The sequence below is a fragment of the Neodiprion fabricii genome, chromosome 1 (genome assembly GCF_021155785.1).
Source record: "Neodiprion fabricii isolate iyNeoFabr1 chromosome 1, iyNeoFabr1.1, whole genome shotgun sequence".
NCBI classification, from domain to species: domain Eukaryota; kingdom Metazoa; phylum Arthropoda; class Insecta; order Hymenoptera; family Diprionidae; genus Neodiprion; species Neodiprion fabricii.
In genome coordinates, this window is record NC_060239.1 from 23900613 (window position 1) to 23926333 (window position 25721).

A 25721-nucleotide genomic window follows, 5' to 3' on the forward strand; every position below is an offset into this window, starting at 1 on the left:
TCGAATTGGTATATCTTTTACCTTGTTAAGGTAACGATGTCATTACACTGCACAAAGCGGTGACATTTCTCATTTTGCGGTCAGAATACCGTGCACTTCTGGTGACTGTATAAAGAGATCGTTGACGCCCGGTCCGCTGAATTGTCCATATCATTTAGACAATAAATAGTCGCAGTACCGCTCTTTGGACACGTTAATCATGAAAGGAAACGACATGATACTCACGTTGTTTTGCAAGTCTGGGTTGCAACCGGCCAAAAGGAGTTCTCTACAGCTCTGATTATGACCGTTCTGGCAGGCCAAATGCAAGGGTGCGAATCCCGCGAGATTGCGGGCGTGTAAAGGTGCTCGTTGCGTACCCAGAGCTTTTGCCAGTGCAGCGACTGTGCGGCTGTATCCTCGCCACGCAGCTTCGTGGAGCGCCGAGTTTCCGTGCTGAAATGAACGAGCGAAGGGCAACAGTTACAGCTAGTTAAATATTGATACTGTATCGCGTTCGAAAGTTGTGAAATCCATGTGGTGAAACTTGACAAATATAACCACCAGAGTGTCCTAACGTTGGAGCTTGTGGTTCAAAATTTAATACCGAAGGCTTGAGGTAGTTAAAAAGTTTTTAGTGAACAGCGCTTTGTGTATAGGCATATTGCATAGATATAACGAGTCCTCGAGGCGAGGATCACGACTTGTTTCGTTGAACAATTCTCTTCCACCATTGATCTTACGTACAACAAAACTCTCATGTGGGTTTATGAAAATATTCGGTATCAAGTTACTCATGCGATGGCGTTAGATTATACCTGAGTGATATATTTGAAACGGTCCGCTTGTCGTAGGGGTCTATCTGCTTGAAAAATTACTGACGTGGTACTTAGGATCTCTACGTTTTCAAACAATTTATACAGAATTGAGAGAGTATTTGTAACTTGATTCCATACCTAGAAACGTCGGCAATCGTATCGTAGATCACAGGATTAGGAGATGCACGCACATGCTGCAGGGTGATTTATGTTAATTAATCGTGGTTGGAATATATTTCGGATGTTACACAAGGCGTCAGATACTTTGATAATAATGTAGAGTTCCAAGTGATCAAAGGTATTTCTATTTATTAGCTACAGTTTCGCTGACGCGAACACTTTCGAGCTTTCTAAAATCGAACATTTTGGTGATAATGTTGCAGCAAGGTGCTAAAATATATTCTTGACTACCGTACCCAATGATCTATTACATTAACCATGGCAATGGAAGGTTCCTTCTCTTGCCTATTTAATTAATATGATATACAACAGTTGCGCGTAGACATTGTGATTTACTATTAGCGCTCGTCTGCAAGTTTCGGAAAATATCGCGAGTTTGCATTGAAACGAACCACCCTGTAAGTTCATATAATGGAGACGTGAATCTGTGGATGGAGAGTGCCGTTGACGTGATCGTCGTGGGCGGCTCCCTCCGGGTAGGTAACATCGCGCAATGCATCACGAAACGTCTATTCAATTTAGATCAGACGCCCTGGGTGCTTGAAGGGACTGGGAGTCTCTAACCAACCTCCGATATCATCTACATTCTATAGAAAGTTTCGTTTTCGGTTCACCCTCGACGTTCAACCTACAATTTCAACTTACAGATGCCGGCTTGCATCGCGGGCATGCGTTACCAGAGATTCTATCATAATATTCGCATTATGTTGACCAGCAGCTACACCATGTCAAGTTAATTACAGTAATTAGTTATCAGATTCCGATATTACTTATGCTTACGCAATTCAATATTTCGTTGCATTCGGTTTGAGTTGCATGTATACATCCGTACACATTTAATTGCGAACTGGTTATCTAGGTTTTTGTTCCGTCTCTCACTTCCGGTAATTCTTCTCCTCTTTTCACCCGAAACCGTAAGATTTTCACTGAGTTTTGAAATTTGCTGCTGGCTTTTCGACCCGATCATACATCAGATTATACTATATAGCTATGCGGCATCAGAGTTTTCTGAGGCTGGTAAGATCAACTCGATATCGTTCGGGATCTTATCTTTTTGTAGCAATTTCCTGGCAGTGTCCTGGGGCGAACGGATCCGTCTTACCTCTCCGTATGTTCCAGACCTTACAAGTTACAACTACGCTACAGTGCCTTGAAAGATTTCTTCGCCGCTTATTATACGACCCGGGTACTTCCTAGCCTCGCCTAGTCCTCGGGGTATCGGGGATAATGTTCACGCAAATATCTCCTCCTCATAAATTCCAACTCGTTCATGTTTAGGTTGATATGTGTTCGGATTGAAAAGAAAAGTCTGTATTTCGTGTGCGTGTATCTTATACCTAGGAAATCGCAATCGTGTGAACCTCTAAAATATCTTTTTGCAATTAGACCACAGTGCTCTCGTGGTGTGAAATATGGATTAACACCTCGTAAAAATCTCGCGATCACAACTATCTGTCATGCACGTAAATCAGATCAAGAGATTCAGCAGAGTTTCGCGCCAATACTGTCAAGTCTTCTCTGTACAGCCTTACAATTAATCGACAAAAGCCGAGGAACCGTTTGTGGCTTTCCAAAATTCACGGGCTCTCTTTTGTCCGTTTACAGAATAATGATTTCAAAGTGGGCAGGTTAATATGTTTCATTAGCAAATACACTGTATTGTGTGGTTTCAACTATATGAGACCATTACGTATCCTTTGGAATGACCTTGACATCTGCAGTTGCGACGGGTCGTTAATTAATACTGACATTTTTAAGGGTGTGGTATTTACTCGTATCTTAATCCAGATGCACAATCTTTTTGACAAGTTGGACGGTATTTCGTTTATTTTTCGGTTGAGACACAACTTTTCCGAACGACTAATTGGACCGGTAACCAGTACTTGCTGCGTTGACAGTAGGATATGCATCCAACGCTATACATAGATATACACGTAGCCCACACCTGTGTCATTCCTTCAATCGCATGAAGGTAGGATATAAGGATACTCTTTATCTGATTGTACGGCATATTTTCATTCTATCATATTTCTTACCTGATAATTAGGGTGAATTAATTCGCGTGTATAAAGAAACTAACAACTAATGCAAAATCGACATCCATCAAGGCACACCCACAAGTAGTAAAGGTATTCTCTATGAAACCGCAAGTGCACGCGCTTTGTCTATTCAAAAATCTACATGGTCAGTCCCTCGTTTCATGGGATAGCCAGATTTGACAATGGCTTATTCGTTCTTCTGCTCACCGCAACCTTGTACCTCGGCCCTGCTGTTATATTATCGTTTATTCAAATACACTCCGTACATCCGTAGGAATAGGACATGCGTGTCTGTGTGAATATACGCATTCACGCGTACATACAGGCCGTATGATACAGCCGCATGAATAAACGTTACGTATTCACTGAGATTCCAGGTGTGTACAGCGGTGGAAAAGGTTTATACGAAGGCCGAAGAGAGTACAACGCGTATCGTATGTATATAGAACGTATATATGAACAGTACAGGAATATGCTTCGTATATCTCGCTGGGGATCCGGTGGTGGTCAATGAACCAGTGATACCCAGTGGCGGTACACGCAGTGACAAAAACTATAAGGTCGCATGGTTGCTGTGTTTGTTTTTTTTGTGCTTCTTCAATTTTTTGCTCTCTCTCTCTCTCTCTTCGATATTCGGGATCTTGGACAGGCCCGTAATTGTGACGTTCTAGTAAATATCGGTTGAATAAAATTGCAAGATAATGATACGGCTGAGGAAGGATTCAGTCTGCAGTAGCTGAAAATCGTAAATTTTATTTTCATCGATAATCATCTTCAAATCTAATTAAAATGCAGGCTTCGATCAACACGCCGTCATTCGTTTTACAACTTTATAAGCTTCATCCCATCATAGAATTGGTTATACGCGCAACTTCGAAATAGTGATTCATTCGTACCTGACCAGAATGTGTTGGAAAGATAAAGGCATGAATTTTCACGAATAGTCATCTGTAATTCAAAATTCATGCGGCGAACGCGAAGGAACGAAACGCGAAAGTCTTGCCTGCAGTTTCAAAGACCACGCCTGAGAAAACTGATGCAAGGATCTTTCAAGGGACATTTATATGCGTCTGAGCGTGAAACCGCAGGAGGTTTCTTCGACAGTGTTGATAGAAGAATGAGACAGGGAGAAGCAAAGAAAAAAATCGTAAAGAAAAAGTGCAAAAGGTAAACGAGAGAGTTTGTGGTGGATGTCCACGATTATAAACCGAACATCACCGCAACCAAACACCGCGCACATTTACAGCACAAATACGGTGGCGATGTAGACGAAGGAGTTGAAAGTCTCTCTCTGGCTGCTTAAAATGATTTCTTTGCTACCGTAACGCGCGGGCGTATCATAACGATATTTGAACGCGCTTCAACGGTATAATATTCATTTATCATTTTGCCACGTTGGACGCGTACTTCGATTTAGACCCACGAGTGCCTTTCATAGTAGCTTAAAGGGACGTCATACAATCCCCACAATAGCCAAAGAGGCAAGTTACTTTAGCACTTTTAAAAACAGCACAACACGAATATTAAAATCTGCGTGTGTCAAGCGCTCCATTTTCCCTTTCGTCGCCAAAAACTTTTCTCGTTTATCAGTCGACTCTGAGTCTACCCACGTCGCGCGGATGGATAGTCAAACAGATTCGGTTTCAAACTATTTCATTGTTTGTCAAGCCCCTCGTGGATATTTACTCAAAACCAGTGTTCACTGGGAACGTGCCAACGCACATGAGACCCGAGTCATTTTGTGTATCATGAACATAACCAGCATCGACCTACCGTTGTTAACCGCGGTATTTTCGAGAAGCCTCTTATCAGACCCTCCAAGTATCAGGAACCATGAGTACTAGGTAAACTTTGATCAGTGTAACCTCAAGACCTGTACCATCGGCACCAACGTTGAACAGTGCAGTCTTCTGGTGTCGGAACTTTGACGGTAGGCCATAACTTTTTTCGAACAAGTTTGCGGTTTGTTGGGTTCATGATATTATACATAGGTACACGGCAGGATGGCAAAGAAGTTGAAGAACAAAAAAATAACGCTAGAGAAAATAGGCGTAGACCTGCAAGCTGTCGGTGATTCAGAGCAAGCTGCGATGCCTTTATCATAGGAAGGCAAGACTCGTAAATTCTTACGGGTAGAGTTAATCCGCAAGGCATGTAGCCTCTCAAAGAAGCCGAAGGTTCTCGCTCGGTATTAGTTTCATCTTCACGATCTTCACCTACCGTACAGAACAAGGCTGTATGGTGTAATAACCATGTGAACGCTGCGGGTTACCCCAAGAGGAAGTCATTTGTAATTAGATAAATAATGGGTGATGTAATCGAACGGTGCTTTACAATGTTCAACTTACTTTGTTACATTACGCTCAGGCTATCGGGTTGTTGCTTGGCTAACAATAGACAAGTTCGTCGATACCAATGCATTCGTCGAGTCGAAACCTGCAGAGATGATCGTGCAGGCCAATTTACAAGTAGCAATTTACCCTCCATTATTAAATGATCTGCCGTTCGGAGGTATCTGGACATGAAATTTTGACAGATCGTGATTTCAGGCTGAAATATCTGAGAAACGAACGGACCGCGGTTACGAGAGCAGCCTGCATCGATTGTTTCGAAGGGAGTTTGGCCGGGAATTGTTGCGGAAAGCGTTGACCTTGGCAACTCGCGGAGTTCATCTCCTTTGTCCTTTGTGGCCTGTGGGTACGCTGTAGGAGATCGGTTGAGATGTGTTGCATAAGGCGGGGATGCCTGCCTGCAGCGGCAGCAACTCGGCCGTTTAATAGCATTCGCTGCTTCGTTCCCTCGACCTGCAGCATCGACGAGACTCGTGCCTCGGAATTCCGCTATAAGTGTCCACAATACTATTCCGTACGCAAATTAGAGCAGATTATTCCACGAAGCGGTTAGCACGGCTAATTCGCTCCGCTTTGCAGGCAGAGTTTCGCAGCGAATGCCTTGGCGCGTTCCGTCGCAATTTAAGAATTCAAAAAAGTACCAACGTCGATCGTCGCAATTACGCGACTTCAACAGCTACATGCCTCGGAATGTTTCACAGGGCGACCCGGTTGACACAAATTCGAACTTAATTGATTACGAACCGAGTCTTGCCAATGATTATTCACCGTGTAAGATCGAATGAGATCCTTATCTCAAGCAGATACAAGTCGCGTTAGACAGTCTCGAATTTTTAATTCGAATGTATCAGAAATAAAGTGATATTCTACGAGGGAATTAGCGTCGACAAGTTTATTCAAATCAGTCGCTAGATCATGTTACACTTGTCAAAAACGGTTTGTACACAATTATAACTGGGATTCTGTTCTGGTCGTTGGTCGGAAATTCGGTGTATCAGATGATTTGTAAAAAATATAAGAACTTCGTGCACACTGGGAGAAAATAATGATGGATATAATTTCAACAAATTGTACGAAAAAGAAGAAAGCTCCTGCAAATTAAGTTTGAGAAGAAACCGCGTCTCGGCAAAGGTAAATACTTCAGTAAGATAATGCGTTGTTACCTGCGGGACACCAAAGTTTACTTCGTTAGTTAAACCGGCTTGAAATCTCACCGTGGTAACCGTTCTTTCGTTGCAGTTGTTTCGTGACAGAAGCCACATGTCATTCCAGTAAAAAGGTCGCAATCTTGCGTCACCACCTGCCACCTGACATCCAGAAGTTAAACACACACACGCTCAAACCTCGTGCACCATTTATGTACTGCATGAAAATTACATCCGAGCTAACAGTAAACTTTTTCTCTTGAAATTTCAGATAAGTCACGAGGTTACCACAAGTCAAAACTGCATTTCCGCATTTCCTCTTTCCCGTACTTGACAACTTTGCACCGACAGTAAATCGCACAAATATTGCCGAAGTAGCCCAAACTTTTTCTGTTAACGTTTCTCTAGAACATGAACTTGATAAGTGTGCTATGAGAGAAACGAGCTTTTGCTTATCGCACGATTCTTCAGTAAATTGTTGAAAAAAGACTAAGATAAAGACGTTCCGAATTGAACGTAAAAAAGGCGAATCTTGCAGAAAATTACACGAGATAAGAGAACAAAATTCAGGGATTCGAGTAGAAAAATCGTGCATGGATATTTTGTAAACACGTTTAAATGTATGCGAAATAAGTACCATTTGCTACTCTGAAATGAGTTGTAGAGGAAATGAGTCGATGTTCTGGAAAGCATACGTTATAAGCACCTAAAAATGGACCGAATTAATCGTGAGGCACAGAAAAGATTCACCTGCTCGATATGGATACGGTGGTATATTTACTCTGACCGTGTACCATCTTGAATATACATCTATATGTAGGTACCTTTATAATTCCATATACAGCAGGAAGGTGCAGCTGTCGTCTTTATGCCGGCCACCCGCCCATTCGCCCGCGCATATCCAAGTCACGACGAATAAAGAACGCAGCTCTTGCTTGGGTTATTCTATCGCGTGGTAACCGCCACGTGAGAATAATAAAAGTTTAATTTATATACCGACATTCGTCGTCACTCTGAATGAAACATTGTGGACGTAAATGCGAGTGCGCCTATGCCTACAGGAATGGCAGCGGGAACTCGGGACCATATCCCGTCTTTCTATAAGAGGAAATAACCCTCCGAACAAGAAGCGGAAGAACCAGACACCCAAGCTCAGAGAAACTGAAGAAAACCTTGCGGCAGTAAAGTTTCTCAACTTATATTTCAAGACTTTGTACATCAGGATCGTGGTAAGCCTTAAATTATAGGTAAAGCCTGGGAGTCGGGTACACGTCGAGAAAAATTCTTTTTAAACCATCTATGAAACTAAATTTGATACGGCGCAATTTAAATCGCCGATGTCAGACGTAAACGTAAACAAGACGCACACTGAGAAAAATTTCGTTTGTTACAGTAACTAGTAAAATTCAGTAAAACAGGTATCGTTAAAACAACTGTTTGAATATTGTTGAAATTACGAAAAACGAGGTACGCGTAGCCATTTTGCGCTATTGTCGATCCTTTTTTGGTAATTGCAACGCAAAATCAGTATGTTCGGTTTACTCCAGTTTTTTAGTTGAATAAAGCTTCAACGTCAATTTATTGTTGCACAAACACTAAATTTTCGCAACGGTTACAAGACAATATAGTAACAGTACTCGTAATGAGAAAGAATAGTAACGGATACTAGACTTTCCGGTAACAGCTACAAAACTAATTTGCATTTTGTACCTGGAACTATATTTTTCGATTGTGGTAAAAAATGAAAATACTTAAGGACTGGGCGGTAACCGGAACTAAAAATTCCTATCATTGCAGAGAACGAGAGAAAACCTTTTGCGTAATGTAATTACAAATCACTCGTTCTTATCGTACTATAATTCCGTTTTATAACGTTCATGAAACAATTGAATCTCGCAAAACCCGATTCAAAGGATAAACCGAGTACGGAAGAAGCACTGTAAATGACTTTCTTGGTGTTCACCCTCAACGAGTCACACTATTCCGAATTGCTTATCAATCAATCGTGCGGTTACAAAGCATTTTTAGAGGATGCCCAGTAAAGTCAGACACGGGAAACTCGAGGCATGTCAAACGTCAAGCTCGATGAAAAGCATGGCGCGTCATTCACCGTGCCATGTTCTTGGATATGCATATGTATCAGCCTTTGATCATTCGGTGGAAGTCACTCGTGGAGTATCTTTTGCGCAGCTTGAGGTAGTCCGCGTTCTGACGTGTAAACGAAGTCTGAAAGGACCGCGGGTGGGTCGGGTTGGTTCAAGGCCTAGGCACTACATTCCTCCTTGGTAAACCCAGCCTAACTTGACCTAAGCTAAGCCAACGAAACCAAGACCAAGCCCAACTCAACCCAACCCAACCCGAACCGAGCCCACTTCACGTTGCAACGATGGAACCACTCCCTCGCCGTACCGAATACTGATCGTCTTCGTCTCCCTTATGAGAGTAGAAATATATGGACCCGAGCTTACCGGCTTGTATATCCCACAACGAGGTGCATTGTGCTCTTGTTATTTATTACCCGTCTCAGTTTCGATCTTGTGCTTTCCTTTCCCTTGCGCTCTATCATTATGATCATTATTAGCAGCGTTTACCTGCGCACTGCAGTGCCATGGACCACGCGCTCCAGGAACAGAGCATCCACTGGGCACCTAATACATCTATGGATGTATATCGTATAGCGTGAACTTCACATGTGAAACCTGCACGGCGGAGCTCTAGAGTGGAAAACTGTTCGTTGCATATTTGCGAGTGGAGAGGAGAGTGTATGAGGAGTTTTTATTTTCTTTGAACGGCGCACCTGCAACCGTCATTTATGTGTTTCAGGTATGCAGAACTTTAACAATTCTGACTCTGTAATGTGAATCTATTCAAGGGCACCGGTACTTTCAACAAATTTAACTCATTTTCAGTACAAAATTGACTTATTTATTAATCGAAGTTCATTACACAGCAAACAAATTTTTGGACCAAAATATTTGTATCGTAAGGATTTTTTCGTACTAATGGCCCAATTCATCCTTTCGATGCGTCATATCCAGCATCGATGAACCATTCTCATCATTTGAGTGCAGGGTTTTGAATACAAAATTCATGCGAGTAATTACGATGATTTGCTTCATGTTCAAAAAAAATCAGTAATTTACAAATAGCTTGGCACATTTTTTTCCGATTCCTCACATTTATACGACAATGAATGGTTCATGGGAGGATATTAGGCATCGAAAGGATGAATTGGGCCATAAGTGTGGGAAAAATCCTTGCAGCACAAATTGTTTTTCTCCAAATACTTTTTCGATGTGAAATGAACTTTGATTAAGAAATACGTCGATTTTGTACTGGGTACATTTTTCTTCTGAAAGTAGCAGTATTGGTCCCCCTAAGAGATTTGGTCAAACGTTGAAGAATATCAATCTGCTTTTATTGACTTCGGATAGAAAACTCCATGTATATACGTCTCACAGAATCTTGTTGAATAGAAGCATGATGGATCTGATTCTTATTGTGGTAATAAGGAAGAAAAACGTTTTGGTCCATGTCTCGTTCTCATACGCGAAGGATGAAATCGAATTCTTCGTGAATAGATCGTTGCGATTTCGCTTCCGTACTGTATGCAGTCTGTGAACAATAACTGCAAGCTTCTCGGTACTAGAGATCTGAGGGAACCCTAGAAAGCTGTTATTGCGTTTCTGTGAGACAGAAGTTAACGTGAAAAGATGAAGTAATTATAAGAGATATCGAAGGCTTGCCGAGTCGAATAGATAGATCAAAGTGGTTGACCACAGAGTCAGGCAATCTAACGTTCCCGTAGTTAAAGATGACTAGAAGCTGAGATCGATACCTACCTTTTGCACGTAAACGTGAGTTGCATGCGGTTATGGATAGGTATACGTGTGCGTATTGTATGTCCCGCAATCTGTATCAGTAATCAAGATATTCTGTACAGTCTAAAGGAGGTTGAATCCAACCATATAGTTACATGCAACGTTGAGAAGACGAAGTTGAACGTCAAGATAATGGACCGACTTTCGAGAACTTTTTAATACAAGAGCGGAACTTTTGTAATATAAACGAATGACTAGATAAGAATTTCAGAGGTATTTTCAATCAATCATCTGCACCGTATGGCACCACGGTCAGGAAAAATACCGTTTAGAAAACCTAGATCATACTCTGTGCCCTAGGTGCGTACCAACTTCAGTTTGCCAGCTGTGGTGACAGTAAAGAACTTCCTCTGAATGCCTCTGCCATGTTTGAGCTACCTATCCACTATTCGATCCTCATTCGTACAACTTGCAAGTCACCGTTCTTCTCTACGCTATCCTGTCTGACCAATGTAAGTTGAATATCATTTTACACACATGGACCGCGTACCTGTAACTCACATCATGAAAACGAGTTTCCAGTTTTTACACCAATGCATCCAGAAATTCGTGTCAGATTTTGACACTCATGTGGATGTAGGATATTGGTTAGGATCATGATTATAGGATTAAGCGATATGGAAACTGAAGGAATTTGTCGAAGGATTGGGCGACCTTGGCAGGTACTTCGTATCCATGTTCATGCATACATCGTTGTGTTTGCCTTTGAAAACTCTTTGGCCAAGACAACAATGGTACCTTGTAACCGTTCCGTGTGAACAAAATCAGTCTGTACTTCTATTACATATTATACCGGTTCTAACACCGCTAAGCAGCTTGATAATTTACAATGAACTTAGCAAAGATTTACAGAGAAAATCCTACTGGCTTGGCACCGATATCTAAGCGGCCATTTTACGATCAGTTTAATGAACCATCGATCGTCCAACTCGCGCATGTTTATTGCGGATTTCTGTACTAAATCGTGCATTTACTACCATTGCCTTGGAATGAAGTAGACCAGATTGCGCGCGGGAAAATATCCGTTTCTTCAGCGTGTAGGTTGACTAGGTCTCGCGGGAATTAGAAGTCATTAATGTTTTTAATCCCGGCATCGGTCTCTGCTGTGATGCTTGGTGGGCCGTGTTCACGTCAGTCAGGCTTATCGGCCCGGTGAAGAGCATGTATCATATTATACGAACGAGTTTAATCCTATTCTGGTTCCACTTGAAGCGACCCCTCGCTATCGGTTGCAACATAGCTGCATAAATGCGCGTCACGAATTTAGTAAGGCAATTAATTCTGAAATAAACGTCCCGGACTACTGGTAATGCTGTTTGCAGTGTTATTCACGTCGGGACAAGTTTTATCTGTATTTTTATCGAACTACAACGAGAACTTGGATGATCACATAATAAAATACGGAAAATATGTCAGTCATACCTCAGTAAATTCTTTACAACGTCTACTCCCTCAGAATAGCAATTTAGCAGATACATTTTTTGTGAAGAGCCGAACAGCAGCGGATAGGCGTGATAACAACTTACTGTGTCACACTTGACAGCATTTTGTACCTCTCTTCAAAGTGGATCGTTTAATTTGTGAGTTATCTCTACGATTCGTCTCGAGATCTAATGGTACTAGAGTGAATACCTGACCACGGTCACCTTCATCTGTTACTAATATTCATCCGTTTAATATTATACAGACGCACGTCCGTGTAATCCTATTGAAATTTGCCGCAGTAAAACATGCTTGTAAGATTCATTAGCCGTTTCAGCTGATTAATGGCAGCGTCGAATCAAACGAAAAATATTATTCTATTACAAGTATTTCTTTTTTATCCTCACGCCGTACGTTTACTAGATTACGAGGTGAATTTTTCGTTTGCAGACGGTACGTATAATGCCACCCACAACGCAGCACTGTACACGGCATCTTATATGTATACAAAAAACGTTGATACGTACAGTCTAATCTCATTATCGGTGTGTATATACGGAATCGAATAAAAATGAAGCGTACGTACTTTCTGTTATTAATTACATCGCACAGTCCCCCCTGGGAGGTAGTAGAATCGCCTGGAGCGCAATGATTAATTCAAACGTTAAAATAAATAGGTAAGATAAGTTTTATCCCTGGATGATGAATTTCTCGAAAATCCCACGGTGCTTGTAGGATTACAGGTAGATATACGGCTGTTCGTTCAGTATCCGTTTGATGCTTAAGTACTGGCCGCAATGTAGTTCCTAATGAAAATGTCTTCATACGAACAGGTTTGTTGCACTTCACCCTAATCGGATGGACGTTTGCGGCAAAAGTACATTTCTCGATTATCTTTAATAAGCTTCAGCGTAATACGAATCATTGGTTATTTTCACCAAGGTGTCATAATTACAGAGGTACAGTAGACTGCTCCAGATGTGCGGGGATCTTTATGATCTTTTGCAAAAGAATCTCTTCTTACAGCGGAGCCGATCAAGGGGCCGTGGTATGCAACGAAGCAATTATCACGAGATCGTAACGAGACCGGGAAAGAACATTTCACGGCTGTTTTAATTACTTCAGTAATTCGCTGCTGCTGCTGATGTTACGGCGTACAGAGTGCTACTCTCGATTAAATTATACCGTCTGTTGTTTGCGTTGAAAAATTCCAAACCATGGCCGCTTTTAAAACCGTCGCACTCGGTTATCAAATACTTGTAACGTACAAGCCATCGAAGGGTATAAATTAAACTACTTTGTGAGTACACTCCTGGAGCCCGATAGGAAGACGTCGTCCTCTCAAATGCAGCATCGCTTCAAGTCGCCGGTGTAATAACTGTTAATGATAGGTCCTGGATTCACGATGACTGCATACGAGCGTTTGTGTGTGTATATGTGTGGGTACTTCACGAGTATGAGTCGCGTAATAAATTTAAGTGCCTTCCTTTCATCCTGTTCCTGGGAATGGTGCACGGCGCTCTCGATTCTGATCAGTAATTGTATCAGTAATAGTCTTCGAAAACCAATGACAACTGATTGTTATTGCGATGAAGACTTATTGAAGTCACCGAACGGTCAGTATCCGTTGTTCAATTTTCGATTGTAGTTTTAACCGCATAGTCCTGCATTACGGTCGCTCTTGTATCGATAGGTACTGGCAGGGTTGGAAGCAGCTTCTTGACACGTACAAATCGCTACCATACGTTGCGTAATAAACTATCGCGAAGTTGTGGAAGGGAAGATGTGCTACGGGAGTACATCTGCTTGAATCTGATAATGGTGGTGCAGCAAGTTGGAGAAAATAACAGAGTTGAAATTGCGTAAAGAGTGTTCTTGAGTATACGTGTAATTGCAGGTGAGAAAGTGAACTTGCATTAATGGAAGCCTTTGGCTAAGGCGATAGATTAGAGAGAAAGAGACGTGCCTCGGGCTTCCGATTGGTTAACAACGCCATTTCGAAGCAGACCTTATGCACCGTGTTGGTGAGCGGACATTGGCCGAGGGTTCGTTATAGTTTAGAGAACACCGCGCTGAATCGGGCTCGATCAATCCTTAGGAAAATCGAAATCAACGTACAAATAATTGCTTCATTAGTCAGATATATTGGTTTCGCCTTCAGAGCACTGTCGGCGTTTTCCCCTCGAAACACTTGTGAGGGTTCCTACACAGGGTTCGTAGGCTTTTTGGAACCCGAAATTCCCGGACTTTTCCAGGTGTTCCAGCCTGAATATAGGATTTTTTTCAGTAACCTTCCAAGAAATATGCCGCTGATTAATGACAATTTTTTTGCATATTAATACTAATACCTTCAATATTACCTAGTAATTAAGTTACTGACCGACTACTAATTTACAAACAACAGCCAGCGATTTTCAGTAAGAAAAAAACGAAAGTAGGTTTGACATCAAGTAATGTACGTATAAGAACGAGTTTATTTCTTCAAGAAACTTAAAATTCCAGTTTTATTTTCGAAATTCCCTGACTTTTCCCTGACTTTTCCCTGCTGTAAGAAACTCCCCGAGTTTTCCTGGTTTTCCAGGTTTTCCCTATGCGTACGAATCCTGTTACAGCCGTAAAGAAGAAAAGCACGCTATTTTCTAGTTGACGCAGGCAATTTCTGACTGGAATAGGTACGTGCCAACTTGTCTGACGAGTCGTTGGCACGCGACAGTGACAATTTGAAGAGTTGGACCCGTCGTGGTGCTAGATATGCTTATCATCTCTGGGAAAAGTGTTTAATCGACCAAAATTAATGACCTACTGCCGGCGCCGCTTGAGCTTACGACCAGACCTGGAGAAAGTTATACTATGAAGATGAACCGCCGCGTGCCGCGTCGTTCTTCGCTAACCACAGTCCTCGGATCCCGGTAAATTAATCGATGTTAAAGGACGGTATTTCCTCCCGACTTTGTACCTACCTATCTACCTGAGCTGCATTCTCACTCGGTGCTTGCTGCACTTCGCTGTAAAGCGTTATGGCTCAACTTCAACCGAGCTGACTATTATCCAGAGCTCGGTGGTAAAGAAATCCACCAGTTTTTGTACTATCGATACTTTTCAGGCGAGAAAACGGTTTGTTACAGAGGGGATAAGTCGTAAAAATAGGAGTGAGCGCGTGAAGCTACGGGTATCTATCATATTTTTACAGCATGTCAAGTTCGTAGGAGATTACTGATTGAAGTTCGTAAATTCAATACCTTTGACCCTGTGATTTATACCGCACCTATTACACATCTAATTCATTTGTACTTTCAAGAGTATAATTAATTGGCCTGTGCATCGGCAACCGATAATTTTATAGAGAGACGGGCACGTGGAGTCGAAAACCCGACCCACAGGGCCAGGAACCGTATACGAGTAGCATTCCAGGACGCAGCGAAACCTAACGGTGCGTTTGCGAAACATTCAACCAGTGACTACTGGTGCCTTAATATATGAATAGAACAGTGAACGCAGGACCGTGAGCAGGCCAGGCTGGTTTGGGTGGTGGAACGCTTCGGAACATCATCAACTTCCAGTTTTTTTTTTTACTGTTATCGCTTGTCCTGCATCGCCGCATTGCTTTTTGTCAACTGACAGAGGCGATGGCCGAAGATAGGACCGAGTCATTAGCTAGGTATGCATGCTGAGTGAACTACTGTGTACACGAGGAATGTTTTTTTTTTTTAATGACGAATGAACGGTGATAAATTCATATCATTCCCGTTGTTTCTATCAAGGAGGTTGAACCTAGTGGAGCGATTGGTGATACCAGAATCTGCTGCTGGTGGTTCGCGAAATCCAGAGGGTCCGCGACACTTGATAGCGCTGAAACTCCTAAGTACAAAGACGGACGAGTCCTCAACGGGAACTGACGGAGAGGTCATAGACTTCGCAGCTGTTGTAGTCAGCCTGGTGACGGAGAATATCGTCGCTGCGTTTCATCAGCACGTAATGCCAACCGAGCAACCAACTTTGTCAAGCCATTGTGTGCAATCTACCGGAGTATCACAGGAAGCCGCGGATAACGGAGTACCTTTGAAAACTTGCCTCATGTTGTATTCGAATTGGCTTGTGAAACTGGAGAAGGACGTTGGCTTGAAATTACCGTCGAAGCAAGACCCTAAAAATCCCGTTACGATCCCGGTGACCTGGTCCGATTTGGACTTGGGAACGTGCCTGCCGATCGAAGCCAGGAGAAAACGACTCGTTTACGTTAAGCATTTGTCTACTTGGCTCGATTTGCGTGCTATATGGATTGAACATTACAAAACGTTACCTAGAAATATGAGAGACGCGATGGCCAGGATGAAATTAAAATGGAAGGAGAAAGAATATCTTAGCTTAGAGTATGCGACTAACATAGCAAACCTTGCCTTGGCCATGCGTGAGAAGGGATGCGAATTGAAAATCACGTCAAGCGTTTGACCTCTAACACACGTCTGACGGTGAAATATATCCAACAAAAATTTTTTGTAAGGGAAATAGTTTTGCGAAAAATTTTTCCTTAGGATTGCGATGGTTGAGATTAAAGATATTTATATCAAAATTGTTTACCGTACATTGATTAATCCCGTATTAGAAATATTTGCATGCAATTCATTGACGTTTTCTGCGTGTATGCATACCGCTATTTGTAATTATGCAAATTTACTCGATGCAGTCAACATGGTGTGTAAATTTTCCACGACATATAAATTTACAGTTAGATGACCTTAATAATAGTAGTCGGACTTTTTGTGGTGTGAAATTACTATGTTTAAATTCCCTCGTACTTTCAGTCCGGTAGTTGGTTACATGCATCTAATGCCATCGCACAAAGTCTAACAACACCATCGCAACTGCATGTTGTACCTTCGTACACAAGCTAGTGTACCAGTCGCCACATCGGCGTTGTTCTAGCAAGAAATCTCGTGCTGCTTTACAATACGTTTATGACCTGCGCATAATCGCTTATAAAATAAAGTTGTGTGCACTCGTAGACTCGTTTGAGAAGGTTATAGATACAAGTGTAATAGGTATCGTAAAAACGGTAGCTTGGTATCGTATCGCTGAAGTTTTACGCTTCACATTACCGGGCGGCCGATCTTCCGCGAGATTGCCAGTCTCACCGAAGAATGAAGGGAAAATAAGCGATAGCCGTCAAAAAGGGATACGAAAGTAAGTTTAGAAGCGTTGAAAATCCTGTTGGGTTCACGTTTACGGAGCAAAGGTCCTGCTGGCTTTAACGTTCACGACGCCACAAACACGCTTGTGCCATCGGCCATGTGCGGGCTAGAGGGTCACGGAGCACCGCCGGGATCACAGTTCGGACCTACATTACCATTATTTCTTAGAGGAGGCTGCAAGAGTGCAGAGGAGTCTAGACTAAAGTTATTCCTCCGTTAACCAGAGGGTTACGAAGCAGGCTACGTGGTGCGGAGTATTTGCCGTGAAAACATCGCCGGTATGGCGCACCTAGACATTATTGCTTCCTCTCCTCGTTACGGCGCATTGTTCCTCCGCCCATATTCAACATTGTTCACTTTTACAGCTATACCATGTCCGATGTGGGTATCCACTCTCACTACGGTAGCCTGAATCGATTGACGTTGCTCAGAACGTGTATATTCCTCGTGCATTTATCCCAGCGGTTAAAACGTGCACGACACCAGGTGTCGTTACGGAATTTCAACGCGAGGTGCATTTGTACCTCGCCCTGGGTGCTGTTTCCATTCAGGTCTATACGTGGGGTACCCGTATTTGAGGTCGGTCTAACCACGAGTCTGACAATACAGGGGCATTCAAACGAAAGCCAGTTTTCCAAGGTGCGCTCCGTCCGCAGGTAAGGAAATAAAGCCAAAGCTGACGTGAGCCGCGGTGTGGATCTACCGCGCGTGAAACGATCTCTGAACGTTCAATTAAGCTCCAGGTCTACGGGGCAGAATCGTGGAAGTCGTGACAAAACAACACAGGACGGTCACTGTTAAGTTATTCTTCAGAATCCAGGAAATTCTCAGCTTCTACTTCCATTAAACGGTCGGCCGCAAATCTCAGGAGTGATCCAACGATTCGCGAGGGTGCAGTACCTACCTGCAACAGGACTCGAGACCAATCGGATATTGCATTTGACTCATCTGCAGCAATCAGCAGTTCCATTAGTCGCTCGTAATTGTAACATTCAGTTTACTATTGAAGGCTACTTCGCATTGGAAGAGTAATCTTCCCGCACAGATGTTTATAAGTGCTGCCGCAAATGCTGTAAGAAACTATGTAAGCATATACGGTAAGGTATAGGATCGATGAACGGCGCAGCGCTTTGTTATTAACGATTTATCATCCATTGAACTCGACTCAATTCCAGTTCCCACAATTCCGTCTCTTTGTACTCTATTTACAGTGGTTCATGTATAAGAGCAACCAGGATCCGCCTGTTCCAGACCTCGATTTCATAGCCTTTAACAACATCCCTAGCCTACAGCCTGGTCTTCGGAGTACCTCTAGGCCTCACGTGATTTACAAGAGTGAAACTAGATTGCCTTTATACGGTTTGCCGTTGAACTTTCGCCGATTTAGTTGCACCGCGATCGTGTACTCATGCCCATTCGGAAACATTCATTTCAGCTATTTAGTGCAGATTGCGGTTATGCATGCCCACAAAGGTGCGGCAGATTGTGAGAGTGTTTCTTCACGCGGTACATATTATCCGCACCATCACCGCAAGCCCGAAACACCTGCATTGTCTCATTGCATGCCGCGACGTAAAGGTGTGTACAGGTCTTTCGGTAGCCGTTGGCACAAACCCACTATATACGGTGATTTTGTCTCTGTTCTGAACCAGTTTGAAATTGTTTTTCTCACCTCACCGCCCGGATATGCGTGAACAATGATTGCCACTGGATATATTTGGAGGGTGATGGATAAGAAAAAAAATTAGATAATAATAAATAAAGAATGGAAGTAAATCCGTACACTCACTCGGCGATTGTAATACTTGGAGTTTAATTATAGATAGAAATCCGTAACAGGTATATCAGCCGTGCATATGGCTTAAAACGGACGATCGGATTCCTGTGTATAATTATGTTTGAGCTGGTAACGTTGTATTATTATACACTGCCGGACTGAACAAAGTTTACATCGAGGTTGGGCAGCGAATAATCATTATCGGCGTCGAGTAACTCGACGATAGGTTCAAATTATGCGTTCAAGAATTCGTGTATGTAATATATTCACGCGGCTGGGCCTTTCTTAAAAACATTCCAAAGGGCCACGACACAGTGCGTGCTTGTAATATGCAGCCACGCACACACGCTCTCGTTTGTTTAGGTATCTGTAGCATACTTTTCCCCTCCTATTTTGCTGCATTCAAGTAGGTATTAACTGCATGTTAGTGTTCACCAAGGCGGTCAACATCCTGCCCACTTCGTATTCCATCTTCGCGCGCATCACGCGGGGAATAACAAGAGTACCGCGGGTCAAAATACATCTCCAAAGTACGTTGACTGAAAGGAGGATAATTTTTCAGCCTTACAAAAGCGGGAAAAATTACAAATAAATAATAAGCTACGACACCGGAGGTAAGAACTTGGCAGATATCGTTGAAAGTTGTACGTTACAATGGAACGAAATTAGCGATACTCGCCGACTTGTACGCGTCATGCGGCGAATCATGTTTATAAGATCACATCTAACACCTTTGCTAAGGTTGGTATAGACCGAATTAATTAGACTCTACCGATTAAGGAGTCCGATAACTTGCCGCTTAGAAAACGACCGTTTACGACCCGTCATTCTAAATCGTAACGATTTCTCACTCGTAACTAACCGATATTAACTACACATATATACCCATGCCTCGCATACCTCGTAACGAGAATGCAATTAATTATCGAGATGGTTCTTCTCATATTTATTTTACAACGCGTACCTGCATGCATACGTAGTCAACTAACTATCCGTAGAAAGAAATTGACAGGAATTTGGTACACCATCATCAAGTGTCAGGATGGCCGAGCGGTCTAAGGCGCCAGACTCAAGGTTTCGTCCCTTACGCAGCCGAGCTGCGCATCAGAGGCTTCTGGTCCGCTCTGCGGGCGTGGGTTCGAATCCCACTTCTGACAGAAATTTTTTCTCCTTCTATTCCATCGTTCGGGATTATTTTTCAGCGGTGGTTTCACCTCTGTCACGTCGAGTCGTACATTATAGGTATTAATGCTCATTCGTACATCTTTACCCCATGTTAACGCTCGTCAGAAACACGCTGCATGCGGAGAAGATGCGACACAGCATTATCGTAAAGTTTTTATAGTTTGCCTCTATAAATTAGATGTGTAAAATCGAATATCTCCAGTAGAAGTCGGTCTTCTGTAACTGACTGTTATTTTCTTGCCAAGTTTCTTTCGTCTTTGCATGTTACACGGGACGTCCAATAAGCCAAGACGGCTCATTGGCCGTCAGATTATTCATTATATCCATTTACGATGTGCTACTCGAGATTAAAGACGGGGAGTTCGAAATTGAGGTCGTATTCCGCTTATCAAGCGCCAAGAGAAAAGATTGTAAGTAAGACGTTTGTTATCTCTGATTAAACTTGTAACTTGATTCATAAATATTAGGAAGTTTCAATTTTGTTATCCGTTGGCGGAAATTGATGTTTTCATCGACTGTTAACCCTTCGAGTCACACGTTATTGTGCCAAGTCAATTTTTATAACAAGATAGTATTCCATGGTTTTTAGGGTCGCTGATTGCGAATCTGAGATCAGATTTCAAAAATTCAAGATGGGGGATCTAATATGGCGGACGAAAATATCGAGTAGTGAAAATTTATTAGTATACTAACAGAAATAAAAGAAAAACCGCAAAGAAATAGATTTTAAAGTTCTCTAAATATAAGAAAAAATAGATATGAAATAGGTTGTGAGAATACTTCCCACTGTAACTCAAAGGGTTAAAAATGTACAGGCGTGTAGGGTGAAATCGTGCCAGGTCAATGAAAATGACACAAATTGTTCTTGCTTTTATTTTGATCATCTGTGTAAAGTTCGAAAGCAATTATCTCAACCATACTGGAGTTATTTTCCTTCTAATCTTTGGCATTTTACATGTATTCTTATGGGAAACTGTCATGATCAATGTGAAATCATGAAAAATTAAAAGTAAAAGAACTCCGATGTGGTTCGGACAATCACTTTCAAATTTTACACAGTTGTTTAAAATAGAAGTCAGAACGCCTGCACATCCATAAGCTCACTCGTGACAATATATATTGCATTGGATCCCACGTGAGACGATCCATAATTTCAAAATACTTTGCAAACTGGCATGGCAGGTAGTGGGCTGTGACTATAAATTGCACGATATGTATTGTGAAATATTGTGACTTGGAGATAAAGGTTGCGACGTTAATCGTGGCTGGTATGTCGATAACTCTGCCGCGCCTCCGCAAACCAATCGAATACGTTACGTATTTGACTCTCCGCTTGTTTCATTTGAATTCCGTGTTATCGCAACAGGCTTCAGCCAAATATTGTTCTTTATACATGCTACTTCGAAAAAGGAATAGAAAGGGGGATGGCGCTGGAACATAACATAATTTTATCCTACAGACACGTTTCCTTCGACTTATTTAGCACAAGGTGATCGTCAGTTATCATCCTGTCACCGATAGAACACGTTTTTTCCATTCACTGAAACTATTCAACATTGAATATGCTTATAAAAATTTATGCAGGTGATCGGTTTTTGCGAACTGCCTCAGCGTAACGGACAGAAAACAGTAATCATGTATTCCGACAAGGACTAGGTACCGTTCAACCAAAGAGAAGGGATCATGCTAATTGAAAATATGCTGCGAGCGCAAGTTCCCTTTTCCCTTTTACAGCTAGATCGTTATAAACGAGCGGTGAACCGTGAATCGTGATTGATGAATGAGTGAGGTCTCTTGAAATATTGACATTCCGCGCCTGGCGCAATTTCGCAGCATTCGACTTTCCCTCATTTTGCATTTTCTTCTTTGGCTTTACCTCTGCCTTGCAAAGTAATTGTTCGTGTAATAAGTGAAATAGGTAAATATGACTATCACTTCCCAAGATCTTGAGACTTGATCCCCTTCGTCATTTTTCATCGCATTAGTGTGAAAACTACAGTCGGTGAGTATTCCTGTTTCATTGTAACATTATAAACGTGATCAGTACATGCGATCACAGTCTTCAATTGTATAACCTATTCCAGAGTTTGATTTATACCGAGCATTGCGAACGACTTTCAAATGAGTGCATATTGCGATTGTGCAAGTGTTTATGCCGTAATAAATCAACCTGTCTACTAAGATCTAATCCCTGCCTTTCTGCTGCTTCCCAGAATCTAGGATGAACCATACGGTTGTATTCAAGACACGCTAACTCCGTATCAATTATATTTTTGAAACATGTTCTAGTACCGTTCATGTGTCTCCACAAGAATTGTATAAGCGATCATTAAATCAGCGTCAAAATTGTATCCCTTTGTCTTTAAAAAATTAGCAGTGACACGGAGCAGAGTGAATTTTTTCGACTGTCCATCTCAATTAATTATATTTATCGTCAGAGATCGAACGTCATCATTTTCGCCTGTCAGAACTAACAACTGGCAGACGGTAGTGACAGGAGTGGACGACTGTACACACTAGAGGGACAGGTGAGTCTGAAGTCTGTTTAAAGTGCCGATAAGCCTGAGTAAAGCTGCAAGACGCGTTTATCGATGACGGCTGCAGTGCGCTATTCGGACGTAGATGAACAGATACAGCCAAAACGAGAAAATAGATTGCGTTGCAGCGAACCGCGTCGCGGTGAGTGAAGTCATTGATCGCTTGTCCGGAACCATTTGTATTCGGAACACTCGATTCCTCTCTTCTGATTGTCGGAGATCGCGGTTCGCGTCTCGGCTAACGAGGCAAAACTCTACGTTTCTTGAAACGCGATGAAAAGCTGTCGATTTCCATTGATGTTTCACCGCGGTCAGTCCGATAATAGCGTTACTTTTTCACGACAACCGTCGCATGTTTCTTCCGTTAAGCAGCTCGTCAATCATTGATTGGCAATCGGGACGTACTTGGAAAGAAAATGTCCAAGTAACGTTACTCCTCGTTTTACAGATCAGAAGAGAATTTCAAAGCTGTTTGTGGATATCGAAACTTCTCCGCTCGTCGAAGGTCGTTTTCTTTTGCTCTTCGTTTCTAGCAACAATATTTTATATTATACCTATACCGATATTCTAACGCTGGTCTGAGGTAGAAGATTAAGCAAAATGAAAAATATGACCGTGTACAGTTTTTTTAGTATTAACACCGCAGCTGTCCAGCTGTGCGTGGAGCACCAATTTAATTCCGGACAGGTGTTAGAAACCTCGTTTGAACGGTTATGGCATGAGCATCGTACCGTGTATACTACGTATAAGCTAGGTCCAGAAAAATAAGAGACCTGGTAATCCGTTAACAAATTTCATAAGAAAAGCCGATTTCCAATCGAGTTATTTATCAAATGGGTTCTAGAAGATTTTAAAACGAGCGTGGCAGATTTCTAATCAACTGAAAAAGATTCTCCTTTAGGAATTTCGAAAGCTAGTTAGACCGTAAATAGCACATTTATCCGGGATACGTATAATGTTTTTTCTACAGCGTTGGTGTACTCATGGGGATTTATTGAGAAGGCCATAAGAACTCGGTCAATCGCATTATATACCGGTGAACTATACCTACGTACCACTTAATGACTCCCATTAATGTTTTACTCGATCACGAGATCGGAATGAAGTACTGTTCATTCGTTTGTTACTGTAACGTTCAACTTCGATCCACGTTTCAAAAATACGTTACGAAATCACAACTCTGAAGTGAATTTTGTTCGAAGATGTATCTTCGTGACGAATTTCTCGCCAATCAAGCCAAAATTTGCATTGTCGCGCAATTTCCTCGATTCTCTTTTCTACTCACAATCAGCCTTCGAGACAGTCGTTGGTTCTTCTTTGGACCGGACTGACATCTATGGGAAATGGTTAGGGTAGAAGTGCGTGTGTAGTTAACAAAATCGGAGAGTTCTCGAGACTCTCGATCCTTGCAGACAGTCCCTGGCAGTACGGAGGAGAATCCGGTTGGTTCACTTTTTGTCCCAACACTCGCCCCTCGGATACATTGCAATTTCCCTCTTTCAATCCGAGACGTAGGAAGGCAGGCATCGAGAAACCGAGTCTGTCTTCGGGTGGCGTTGCAGGACTGCCGCAGCTGGCGCCCGTTACATGCTCTACGAACGGGCCCTTTGACATTTGCATCCTGTACACCGAGTTCGCCAATCGAGATAGGACTCGTTCGCTAGTTGCCCGATTAAATCGCTTATGGGGACTAGCTGCAGCACGTAGCTATGCGGCGTGTAATTCTGTCTGCAACTACATATCCCGTGCTCCACTGCACGATACTTCTGTTTCGACTTTCAAGTCTTATCTATTCGCGGTTTTGCTAGAGCTTCGCAAGTGGCTCGTGATCCGAACTGGCGAAGTTGAAAAAAAATATTCCCGTTACAAGTAAGGTTTTTGCCAAATTATGTAAAACGGTAGTGAAACGATAGTTGGATACCCTTATGCGTCACGTTTTTAATAGTTTTATCACCATTTACATTGAGCCGAGGCATTGAACATTATACGAGGTATTATAAATTCGCTTCATTGTCGATTCTTTCGCGGGAGGCACGGGATTGGCGAATTGCAACGCGGATAACTCTGTAATTCAGCGAGAAATTATCGTGTTTCACGGCGATACGGAATTGCGAGAAATCGCGATTTGTTGTGCGATATGGAGCGCGGAGTTTCGCTCGTTATAATATGCGTTATAGATTTGCCGGTGATCAGTGATCCGAGATAAGAATGTGAGCTGTAATTTCGCAAAGTTCGGGGTTAAAATACGGAGGGGCGGGGGGAAGGGGAGAGAAATTGAACAAAACGAATCTGTACAGGAACGTGTGATCGTTACTCGGTAATACCGCCGATTACTCCCAGTTTCATTCTGGGGGAATTCGCTTTTTATCCCTCACGAAGGCTCTCACGAAGGACACGCATTGCAGCTTCATTCCCACGTCCGCATCGCTGCAGCTCCTTCCTTTGGCTGATCCATGAACGAATCGTGAAACTCGAGGGATACATGAACTTGTACGGTGCGTCATGATACAGTGTACAGCAGCAACCTGTAACTATTTGTCGGACTTCCCCTTTTTCAGGTCACGATGCAAGAAGCAACGGCTTCGTGTTAATCATATTCTTTCGAAGTAACCTGCAGGACGCTAATTGATCCCTTAGGTAGAACAGCGGCACCACACGCTTTACGAATTCCCGACATGACCGTCTACTTTATAAATAGCACTACTTTACACTGCTTCTCTGGTAGGTTGCTCGGTGTAAAACAGTTTTCACATTTTCACTGACTTGTTTTTACCCCAGTGGAAATAAGAATCTTGTTCAAACGATACGGAATATCCAATTAGAAAAAAAAAAGTTCATCGAAAAGGTGAAACCTGAAGCAAGACAGCGTCCTAGACTTGTTCCGGATAAAGTTTGCTACTAATGAACGGAACACCATTATGGTGCCTATGTATCAAAGGCTCAGAATCATTAACTTACGACATTTAGACATTTCAATGTTTTTTTTTCATGTTCGGTATATCAATTCTTGGCAATAGTACCAGCCGTAATGCCTGCGTGAAAGTTGTGGTTCAGATAGAACCTGACAACTGTGAAAACTGATGTTTCATCGGTCATATTGGGTAGGCAAATTTTTGGAAATCAATTGGGGTGCAATTCCCAATCAATACTTAAGTGTGAGGTACATAATCGCCCGATTTTGGGTCATGGTTTAAGGCAGTGTGAGGTCCGAGACCTGG

At 42.4% G+C, this 25721-nt stretch overlaps 2 protein-coding genes and 1 non-coding gene across 9 annotated transcripts in view; 2 read left to right on the plus strand and 1 right to left on the minus strand.

Annotated features, from left to right (window-relative positions):
• Positions 1 to 25721, minus strand: part of LOC124174813 (ankyrin repeat domain-containing protein 6) — an 84988-nt gene that overhangs the window by 4809 nt on the left and 54458 nt on the right. For all 7 annotated transcript variants that reach the window (XM_046554365.1, XM_046554355.1, XM_046554346.1 and 4 more), the window contains one exon: positions 226 to 435. In XM_046554365.1, coding sequence (XP_046410321.1) covers positions 226 to 435 — 210 coding nt within the window. The remainder of the gene's footprint in view (positions 1 to 225; positions 436 to 25721) is intronic.
• LOC124174850 (ERI1 exoribonuclease 2-like) lies at positions 15323 to 16358 on the plus strand. Its single transcript, XM_046554418.1, has 2 exons — positions 15323 to 15473; positions 15577 to 16358. Exons 1-2 carry the CDS (start codon positions 15442 to 15444, stop codon positions 16262 to 16264), a joined length of 720 nt encoding a protein of 239 aa, XP_046410374.1. The 5' UTR covers positions 15323 to 15441; the 3' UTR covers positions 16265 to 16358.
• Trnal-caa lies at positions 19818 to 19938 on the plus strand. Its single transcript has 2 exons — positions 19818 to 19855; positions 19894 to 19938. It is a non-coding gene; the product is annotated as a tRNA-Leu (tRNA).

What these genes read in the sequence shown, in the direction of transcription:
- LOC124174850 (XM_046554418.1), top strand. Translation starts at nt 15,442, where the DNA reads ATGGCCGAAGATAGGACCGAGTCATTAGCTAG. An exon ending in AGGACCGAGTCATTAGCTAG is followed by an intron (nt 15,474 to 15,576) that starts GTATGCATGCTG and finishes GTTTCTATCAAG; the next exon opens with GAGGTTGAACCTAGTGGAGC.